We start from the raw sequence: 11,155 nt of genomic DNA, 5'->3' as shown, positions 1-11,155 counted from the left end.
AAGGTCTACCTTCATTGCACATCTAGCCCCTTTGGTCGACTTCCTGTCATAGTGGTGGAGAAGTTCTTGGCTCAAAAGGATATTATCCACAATTTTCCTCCCCCCCACGAAGGCACCTTGGGCTTTGTTGACGAACTGAGGCAAAACTCTTTTAACTCTATTGTCCATAATCTTGGAGATGTATTTGTAGATGGTGTTACAACATGAGATCGGTCGAAACTCACTACAAGATGAGGGGTTTTAATTCTTTGGGATTAACACAATAATGGCACAATTCACCTCTCAAGCATTTTCCCAGACTTGAAGAAATTTTGGATCGCTTTAACAACATCATGACCGACAATATCCCAAGCTTTTTTAAAGAAAAAAGCTCCACAACCATCTGGCCCCGGTGCTCTGTCTTTACTCATTCCAAACATGGTCTCTTGAATCTCTTCTTTGGAAACCTCACTAATCATGGAGTTGGCCTCCTCCTTGTAACAGCTGCTTTCTACTCATATACTCAGAAAATACATATAATAAAATACATGTATTATAACATAAATAGATGGCCCAAATTTTTCTTTTATTAAATATACATATACTTTACACAAATATAAAGTATTATCCATACAAAAGCTCTCAAAAACAGGATGGACAGTGTAACTATTTCTCTTCACTTGCCGACGCCCATCCGACTGCACCCTCACCTAGAACTTGCAACCACAAAGGGAAATGACGGGGTGAGCACAAAAAGGCTCAGTAAGTAACTCCTCTACTAATCTATCCCCGTAACTCTTTCTCTTAATTCTTTTCCTTACAATACTCTCTCGTTCTCTCTGTTTCTCTTCCACATAGCTCTTTTTCGATCAACTGTTTCTTAAATGTCACGGCCCCATCTTACCGGAGGCACGGTTGGAACTCGTTCCACTCTTCGTGACTTATACTTTTCTCTCTCTGCTCTTTCTCATTTGAATGTCACTGCCTCATCTCACCGGAGGCACGGTCGGGAACTCAAGCCCGCTCTGCGTGACTTTTTCTCACTCATATGTCACGGCCCGTCTTACCGGAGGCACGGCCGGAAGATCACAAAGCTCCCACTACTCGTGACCTTTTCTCATTTTTGTTTTCTTTCTGTTTCTATTTCTCATACTCTTCTCTATAAGTTCTCTGATGTATGTCACGGCCTTTTCTGACCGGAGGCACGGCTGGGGAATCACAAAGCATCTACCCGGTTTTCATAACTATTGGGTGGAGACCACAAAGCACCTACCCGTTTCTCATGACTTTTGGGTGACGATCACAAAGCATCAACCCGTTTCTAATGATTTTCTCTACTCTAGCATTTCTCATTCTCTCTACCCGTAGAGTAGTTGCATTCACAAAGTTTTCTACTCTTTCTTAAATCACTTCTCAATGCACAAATACTGCATATGGATGGTTCATCTCCACTAATGCACTTATGAAATGCCAACATGCAATGTTGCAAGAATTAAGGTTCATAACTCATTCTCATGCTTCTCTTAGGCATTTCATCAAACAACTCAAGTGCATATATAAACTCCACTATAACAATAGCTCTATTTCTTTCTCTAATCATCCAAAATGGGAGAAACCTCCCTCACAAAGCTACAATTCCTATCAAGGAATAACACTTCTAAAAAGGTTCACTCAACACCTTCCAAACTCCATCTTAAACTACATCCTCTTATCACATTTTAACACTTCTCTTAAATGAAGTGTAATCAATCACAACATGGATAAACACTCATAACATCTCAACTCAATTTCTCAACAAGCATGATACATACAAACATAAAGAAATCTCTACTCAAATGATTTCTTAAACTTTAGCTTGAGTTGGATTTTACTTACTTGTGATGGAGTGATTCCACTAGCACTTCTCTTTACCTTTGATAACTTGTCTATTCTCTACAATTTTAACCAACCATGCTATAAGACTTCACTTCATATAAAGGTAAAATTAACAACTAAAGCAAGAATCCTTACCTTAGGATGTTTTAGATTAACTTCCCACTTCAAACTACTCAAAAAGCCTTCTTGAATCCTTGAAAGATTGAAGGAAAACTTGAGAGGTACTTATCAAAAAAAAGAAAACTTGAGAGGAATGGAGAATGAAGGAGGCGGTGGAAGAAGAATGAATGAAGGGTTCACTAAGCTTCAACCCTTTTTAGCTCAAAATATCCTCATTCATTCCCATAATGCCCTTGCTCTTTCTTGGAAATGTCACCTATATCCTTTGATTAATTACAATCACACCCCTACACTAACATATTCTCCATGAAATTTCCTTACATTTCACTTCCTACTTTTCCTACTAATTAGGAGTAGAATGGTCAAATTGCCCTTAGGGAAAAATTATCTAAAACTTAACAAATTTTTCAGCTGGCCCGTCGCCGCGGCGAAATACTCCGGTAGCTACTCTGTGGGTAGCAGCACCTCTTCGCCGCGGCGAAGCTTCTTCTTCACCCCGGAGAATCCTGTAACCCCAAAAATTCACCAATTCTTCATAATTTTTAGGGCAAACACTCAACCAAAGCAACTCATCAATCTAACTAAGGGCCAACCAACCGAAAAAGACAACATGCAAGTTCCAATGAGGACAAAGCAATAAACATTCAAGCCAATCATCAAATCTTAACTATGTACCTCAAGTGGGGCGTTACACTCCTCCAAAATAACAGGGGTGATAAGCTCCTCCATGCCCTCATAGGAAACACCCGCACACTTATCTTCAAAAAGATTTGAGTAGAAAGACACAAACTCCTCTTTGATTCTATCTTGATCACTAGTAACGAGTCTTCCCTAATTTCCAAGGACACAATCTTATTTCTATTCCTCCATCCAGCAATAGATTTAAAGAAGTAAGAAGTGTTAGCATCCCTTTCCCATAACCATTTAACCCTAGACTTTTGCTTGGCTAATGATTCTTCAGCTTTTGAAAGCTTGACCATCTTTTCCGCCTTAAGTTTCTCCTCTTGCAATAGAGCACCATCAACCGGATCCACAATAAGCCTTTCTTGGACTTGGGCCAGATCATCTCTTGCAAATTTCACTCTTTCCGAAATGTTCATGAACTCCTTTCTATTTAGTCTCTTAAGCTCAACCTTCAATGCTTTTAGCTTAGAGACCAGCCTGTACATGGGGTTACCCTCCAGCTCCAATCTCCATACTCTCTCCACGATAGGGAAGAAGTCCCCATGCTCTGCCCAAAAGTTGAAAAACTTGAAAGGGGATTTCTTACCTTGAAAGTTCAGCCCACTATCAACCACCATTGGACAATGGTCTGATATGCCTAGAGTAAGGAAGGACGCAAAAGAGTTGGGAAACTTGCTGCTCCAATGCTCATTACACATCACCTGATCAAGTTTACACCAAATCCTCCAATTGACCTCTCCTTTATTATTCCAAGTGAAGAATGAACCAATGGCATTAAGATCATCAATATCAGCTTCCTTACACATGTCATTAAACTCTTCACATTGCGAATTCCATTTATTACAACCTCCCTTCTTTTCCCCTGCAAATCTAACCGCATTAATGTTGCCCATAATAACCCATGGCTCACGTTGGCAAACATTGGCATGGTGGATAAGCTCCTTCCATAGCTACTTCCTTTCCCCCACACTATTCAGCACATAGACAATAGAACAAAAGAGCATGGAGTTATCTTTCGAAATTCTAACCTTACAAAGAATTGCTTAAGCCGAAGTTTGGATAACCTTCACATGCAAAATATCTCTATCCCAACCCACCCAAATTCTCCCCCTTGCACAAAAAAATAGTTCTCAACCATAGCGCAATTACGGAACACCATTTTCCTAACAACATCCATATTATTCTCCCTAACCCTAGTCTCCAAAACAGCACATAAACTTAAATTATTGCTACTAATAAGATTCCTTACCTTTTTTTGTTTAGTGGGGGAATTGAGCCCCCTAACATTCCACGCAACAACTTTAACCATGGCTATGAGGTTGCTTTGGTGGAGTTCTCGCCTTCTTCGCTAGTTTCTTCCTTTTATTCTTAGAAAGGCTTCCTTTTTCCTTCTCCAATCCTTCCTTTTCATCCACGTGTACCAGGTTCCCAAACGGTTGACAAATTGGAGAGATAGTTCCCATGTCACTGTCCTCAAACGTATTCAAGGAAAGAGCCTTACTAATTGGAGTTCTCTCCTCTCTATCCTCATTTGCATACGCAGCTTCCTCCCCGAAAACCGCTCTACTACACTCTGTTTCACTTTGTGACCCTTCCTCAATACCATTCCTGCTCTTCCTTTCCTCCCCGTCAGCAACATCTCTCTTTTTCTCACCCTCTTCGGATAGCACCACAAATTGGTTCACACTCTCACAAGGTTTCGGGGCCTCACCTTCCTTCTTTCCCTCTACCCTTTGCTGACTTACTTCTCGAGGGACACTCATATTCTTCTTACTAGCAACTTGTCTCCATTCTTGCACATGAGGAGAAGTCGACTTTTTGGGTAACAACGGTCTGGTTTCCTTAGGAGCCAAATGACAGTTTCTTTGGATGTGCCCAAACGTTTTGCACCAAGCACAGGTAAATGGCTTCCAAGCATAATCCACCTTAACTAACACAATCTCACCACTCGGCATCTCTAGCTCAAATTCTTCCTTAAACTCTGCCAAAGAATCCATCTCAATGCACACTTTAGCAAATTCAAGCCTTTCGCCCGATTCGGTAATATTGTCCATATAAAGAGGGGTGCCTATAACACTTGCAATGTGGCTTAAACCCTTGGGAGTCCATAACTCAAGAGGGATACCATAGAATTTCGCCCATATGGGAACTCTAGTGATCCTATTCATGCCCAACGACAAATTAAGAGTCTATAACTTCAAAAAAGAAAGGTTGTCCTCCTATGAACCATGGACCACCCTCCAGCACATCTATTTTAGTAACCTCATCTAGGAACTTAAGCAAATAGGCCCCATGCTCATCTGAAGTGACCCCCACAGCTCCAAAATGACTCCAATTTCGATAAACATAGCTCTTTACTTGGTAAAACGGCAATTTCCTCCCAAGGAAAAACCCAACAAGACAATTACTCCATTTGTCTATTCCTAAAGCCGCAATTTCGGTAGGGATTGAAATTCTAAACTTACCACCTCCCTTGCTCATATTTGGTTTGACATATTCAAGAGAAATATCAGACCTCTTTGAGACAGGAACACTTGTCCAAGCTCATTTTCCCTCCCCTTTCACCTGTTTCCCATCACCACAACCATTTGGCCTCTCAGTTTTATTCCCTCCATCCACCACTTTGCTTGGGAGAAGGGGGTAATCCTTAGAAATCTCATCAACATTCACTGCCACATTTTCATAAAATCTCCCCTTTCCATCAAAACAGCTCCCTAGCTTCGGATTGAACTCACATTTCGCCAATAGCACATCATTCCAGCCGGATTTTTCAATAGCAATAGGTGCCTTAACAACCTCATGACCCTTATCCCCACCATGGCAGATTGTGTCTTTCCCATTTTCACCTATCCTAGAAGAAACTCGGTTACCCTCCAAAGGACCCTTGGATTCAGCACAAACAGCTCCTCTATCCACCAAAATAGTTTCACCTTCTTCAAAATCAGAATTCCCTCTATGAATAGATTTCACCAACCGGACTTGGACATACTCTCTATTAGAAATGGCGACCCCTTTCAAGACTCCAGTAGGCACCAAAGCACCATTCCTAACACTTTCAATTTTCTTTTCTTCCCTGTTTGGATACTGCTCACTCAAACCACAGCTTTTCCCACATTTAACAGCCCCCATGGGTGTCAAGGAGGAGAGGTAGCTGGAAAAATTGAAAATTTGTTTTCCTCACTTGATGACGTGGCACCTCAGGTGGCGTGGCACCTAGAGTGATGTGGCACACGTGCGGGGATGAGGGATGACAAGGCAATGAGGTGGCATGACTAGTGTAAGGATATGATGATGTGGGGATTTGTAAGATAAGGGAAAAAGGCAATCACAATAACCAATAGGAAGAGGTGAGGTGGAAAGGAAAATCACTTATGGAACTTGCTATTGACCAGTCCAAAGGAAATGGATAAAGCAAATCCACCAAGCCAATAGGAGAAAAGGAGAATCTTAGCCAAAGATAAAAAGGGAAAGAATTCAAACCAACAACCACACTCACATTCTTGAAAAGGAAATCAAGACCAGCCACACTAGAGAAGCTCCAGCCAACAAGATGAACCAAACTATGGCAGCACAGCTACAAGCTCCGGCCAACAAGAAAAAACAAAACTTCGACAGCAGAACTACAATCTCCGGTGACAGCACAACCAGCCCCAAAGAACCACCCTAGCAACAACAACAACAAGCATGGACGTCCAACTCTCCCAAACAAAACCACAAAGCTTCAGCTCAGCAGGATGAAACTCAGGCCAAGCAAGCCCAACTCCGGCCAACAACACTACCAACACCAACCCACACCACAAAATCGCACCCAAACCGACCAGACTTTCACCACTCCAAAAAAACACCCACTCCAAACAATAACCTCTTCCCACTCTGTAATGCCCCACTTGAGGTATGTAGTTAAGATTTGATGAATGGCTTGAATGTTTGTTGATTTAGCCTCATTTGAGTCTGTATGTTGTTAATATTACTTGGTTTATCCTTAGTTGAAAGGGTGTTTTGGTTTGGTTGAGTGAATGCCCTGAAAATTTGTAAGACTTGACGAAATCTGGATGTTACAGTCTTCGCTAGGGCGAAGAAGAAAGCTTCGCCGCAGTGATGAAGTGCTAAAACCCGTGTAGCTACTGTGAGTTTTCGCTGGGGTGAAGAAATAGCTTCGTCGCGGTGAAGACTCAGTTGAATTGTTTTCCTTAAGTTTTAGGGAATTCTTCCTTTGGGGACTCAATGACCATTCTACCCCTAATTAGCAGGAAAAGTGGGGAGTGACATGCAAGGAAATTGCATGGAGAATAGGTTGAATGGGGTTGTTTTTGCAAAGAATGAAAGGTCATAGGTGGAATTTCAAAGAAGGAGCAAGGGTATATTGGGAAAGAATGGAGAAAATATGAGATATTAAGGGTCTAGCTTTAGAAACCCTTTCATTTGCTTCTTCACCACCGCCTCTTTCATCCTTCATTTCTCTCAAATTTTCATTCAAGTTTCCAAGGATCTTTGAAGAGCTTTTGACTAGAAATTTTTACAAGTTGTTCCTAAGCACTAAAAGGTGAGAATTCTTACTCTAGATGTAAGTTTTATTGTTGAAAGAGTAGGATCCTTATTGAGTTTGTATTGAAGGTTTAAGAGGAAGAATCAAGCCTTCAAGAGTAGAAAGCTTAAGTGGGTTCCCCTTGAGCTTGAGGTAAGTAAATTCACCTAAGTTGTGATTTACTTGATTGAATGATGTGTAGAGATTTTATATATGTGCTTAATGCTTGAATTTCTATGTTTGAAATGAGTTGATGAATTCAATGTTGTTATATGAAAGAATTTCCACCATGAGAAGGGTGGATTGTGTTGTTAAAGTTTGGTAGAAGTGTGGATAGAATTAGAAGAATTTGAGAGGAATATTTGAAGTGTGTTTTCCTTGCAGGATGTATGATGTTTTAAAGGAGTTGAACTCCTATTTTGGATGATTAAGAGAGAAATATCTTTAACAATTAGAATAGAGTTTATGTATGCACACATATTGTTTGATGAAATTTCTAAAAGAAGCATGAGTAGAAGTAAAGAACCTTACTTTATGCAACATAGCATATTTGCATGTCATGAATGCATATAAGAAAGATTTTAGGCATGAGCCATCCATATGCATATGTTTAATGGAGCAGTCACATGAGAAAGAAATATGAGAAATGAGAAAGAAATACTCTATGAATAGAGATAAAGAAAAGAACTAATTCTCCTAGAATAAAGAGAAAGAAAGAAATTAGCACTAGAGAGTAAAATGATTATTAAGTGCTACAGAAAAGAAAAGAAAATAGGTCGTGCGATGGGGAACCCGTGAGTGTAGAGTTACCTGCATGTAAACCGCCATGAGAGAGAGCGGTCTCCGCCATGAGAGAGCGGAATGAGAATGAGAAACAGAATCTGTATAGCCGTGAGAATACATGCGGATGAGGGCTATACACGAGAGAGAGTAAACTCACATGACCAAGGGTTCCAAATCCATGCATCGACCAAGACCGGTAAAGAATAAGAATAAGAAAAGAATAGAAAGAAAGTGCATTGTTACTCTTTAATATCTCATCCATGTATGGTTATGATATTCTCCATGGCTGAAGAGAATAGAAAGAAAGAAAAGAATGGTAAGAGTTAGAAGTAGAGAAAGAACAAGATAGTTGGAACTAGAGAGAGTAACAAGAGTACGAACAGATTTGTACGGGGATTATAGAGTAGAAGATTTATTACTGAGCATCTTTGTGCTCACCCATTGTTTTCTCTGTTTTTCAGGACATAGGTGAGATCGTGGTCGGATGGACGTCGGCAAGCGGGAGCGCTTGACTGTACTGTCCACTGTCTTTTTGAGAGTCTTTTGTACAATGATGTTGTACTATGTAAAGAATGTATTTATTAAGTAAAGAAAATTTTTGGACCCAACCTTTTTGATAAATATACTTGTCTTTTTATTGAACCATTTTATGAATATGATAGTAGAAAGAAGTTGTTACACACTCAGACAGCAACTAAACTGATCAGAAAGCTCAGAAGAAAAAAAAAAATGAAAAAGATGGAAGATGGAAGATGGAAGATGGCTGGTTAGATGAGAAGGAGGTGTTTACTGGTAAAGGTGGAGGATGAGTGATGAAGGTGGACTGAGGAGTGGTGGGTGGGGTGGAAAAAGGATGGAAGGTGGGCTATTTTTCTCTTGGGTATGTCACCCGGCCTGGGAACGATTATGTTGAGCACATCAGTAGGATACTTAGTGCTTAGCTACTAGTCCTCGTGGGAACGATACTCACTCATCACTTTATTTCTTGATCGATTAGTATACTTGCTACATATTGTATGTTGTAGGAAACACGCATCAATCGCAAGGCTAGATCTCTCAGATCACGCGGTTAGACCGCTATGATTGTGCACATTAGAGCTCTCAGATCATTCAGTCATGTCTCTCAGATCGCGTAATCTGATCTCTCAAATCGTGTGCATAAGAGCTAGTACATCGTGTGGTCAGATCTCTCATACTGTACGCATCAGAGCTTTTAGATCGCGTGGCATGATCGATCAGATAGTAAGGCCAGATCTTTCATATTGTGCAGTCAGATCTCTCAGATCGTACTCATCAGAGCTCTCTGATCGGATGGCTAGATCTTTCAGATCACTCACATTAGATCTCTCAGATCACGTGCATCATAGCTCTTTGATAGAGCGGCCAGATCTCTAAGTAGAGCGGTCAAATCTCTCACATTGTATGCATCAAAGCTTTCAAATCGGGCGGTCAGATCGCTCAAATAGGGTGCACCAAATCTCTCTGATCTCGCGCATCACAGCTCTCAGATTTTCACATCAGATCTCTCAGATCGCAAGGATCGGTGCTCTCAAATCAAGCGCATTAGATTTTTCAGATCGTGCGACTAGATCTCTCTAATTATATGCATCAAAGCTCTTAGACGGTGTGGCCAGATCTCTCTGATGGCGCACATCAGATTTCTTACAATGCGCGTATCAGAGCTCTCTGATCATGCACATCAGATCTCTCATATCATGCGGTCTGATCTCTCAGATCGTACACATCAGAGCTCTCAGACCAGGTGGCCAGATCTTTCAGATCGTGTACATCAAGCTCTAAATTAGAGCAGCCATATCTCTTAGATAGAGTGGTCAAATATCCCACATCGTACGTATCAGAGCTCTTAGATCGTGCATATCAGATCTCTCAAATCGTGCGGTCAGATTGCTTGGATAAAGTGCATTAGATATCCTTGATAGCACGCATCAGAGTTAGATCACACACATTAGATCTCTTAGATCGCACGCATCAGTGCTCTCAAATCAGGCAATTAGATCTCTCAGATCGTGCGGTTAGATCTCTCTAATGTACTTATCAAACCTCCAAGACGACGCGGCCAGATCTCTCAGGTCGCTTAGATCACGTGCATCAAAGCTCTTCAATTATGCGTACTAGATCTCTTATATTGTGCAGTCTAATCTCCCAGATTGTACACATTAGAGCTCTTAGATTGCGAGACCAGATCTCTTAGATTGCGCAGTCAAATTTCTTAGATCGTACGCATTAGAGTTGTCAAATCACGCAGCTAGATCCCTTAGATCCCGCACCCAGATCTCTCAGATCGCGTACATTAGAGCTTTCAGATCGTACGCATAAGAGGTGTCAGATCGTGTGACAAGATCTCTCAGATCGTACCTATAAGATCGCTCAGATTCGTGGTTAGATCATTCAGATTGCACGGCCAGATAGTTATGATCACACATCAAAGTTGTTAGATCGCGCTGTCAGATCTCTCAAATCGCACGCATAAGAGCTCTCAAATTGTGCAACAAGATATTTAAGATGGCGGGATCATATCGATGATATTACGAGGTCGAATCTCTCGGATCACGTGCATCAGAACTCCTAAATCACGTGTATCAGAACTCCCAAATTGGGCGCAACAGATCTCTTAGATCGTGCAGTTAGAACTCTCTGATCGTACAGATAAGAGCTCTCAAACTATGTAGCCAAATCTCTCATATCACTCAGATTGCATGCATCAGATCTCTCACATCATACGCATCCGATCCCTTACATTGCGTGCACCAGAGCTCTCAGATCGCACGCATTAGGGCTGTCAAATCGCATGCATCTTATCTTTCAATTCATGCACCTTATCTCTCTGTTCTACTTTAACCTGCTGGCACACCAAGCATCTGGTAACATACTCAGTTACATCTTTCTTTAACCCTGGCCACCAATAGCTCTTCCTCAGATCCTGATACATCTTTACACTCCCTGGATGAGCAGTGTGCAGAGTACTATGTGCTTCCTCTAAAATCTTCTTTCTTAATTCAATATCCTGAGGAACATACACTTATCTCTAAATTTCAGGATTCCATGCACCTAATTGAATTTTGATTCTCTGCCATCTTTCAACTGCTGCTCAATTCCTTTATTAAACCCATCATTCGCTTGTTTTTCTCTAATTTCCTCCAACAACTTAGACCGAACTTCAATTTTGGA

The 11,155-nt window shown here is 41.1% G+C and overlaps 1 protein-coding gene across 1 annotated transcript; it reads right to left on the bottom strand.

Annotated features, from left to right (window-relative positions):
* Window positions 1-275: 275 nt before the first annotated feature.
* On the bottom strand, window positions 276-3,551 carry LOC116126799. The gene is made up of 2 exons (XM_031412477.1): window positions 2,765-3,551; window positions 276-490 (listed from the first exon to the last, which is right to left on the bottom strand). Exons 1-2 carry the CDS (start codon window positions 3,549-3,551, stop codon window positions 276-278), a joined length of 1,002 nt encoding a protein of 333 aa, XP_031268337.1.
* Window positions 3,552-11,155: the final 7,604 nt, after the last annotated feature.

The sequence above is a fragment of the Pistacia vera genome, unplaced genomic scaffold (assembly GCF_008641045.1).
Source record: "Pistacia vera cultivar Batoury unplaced genomic scaffold, PisVer_v2 Contig184, whole genome shotgun sequence".
In the NCBI taxonomy this organism is placed as follows: Eukaryota; Viridiplantae; Streptophyta; class Magnoliopsida; order Sapindales; family Anacardiaceae; genus Pistacia; species Pistacia vera.
This window is presented reverse-complemented; position numbering and strand designations above follow the sequence as displayed.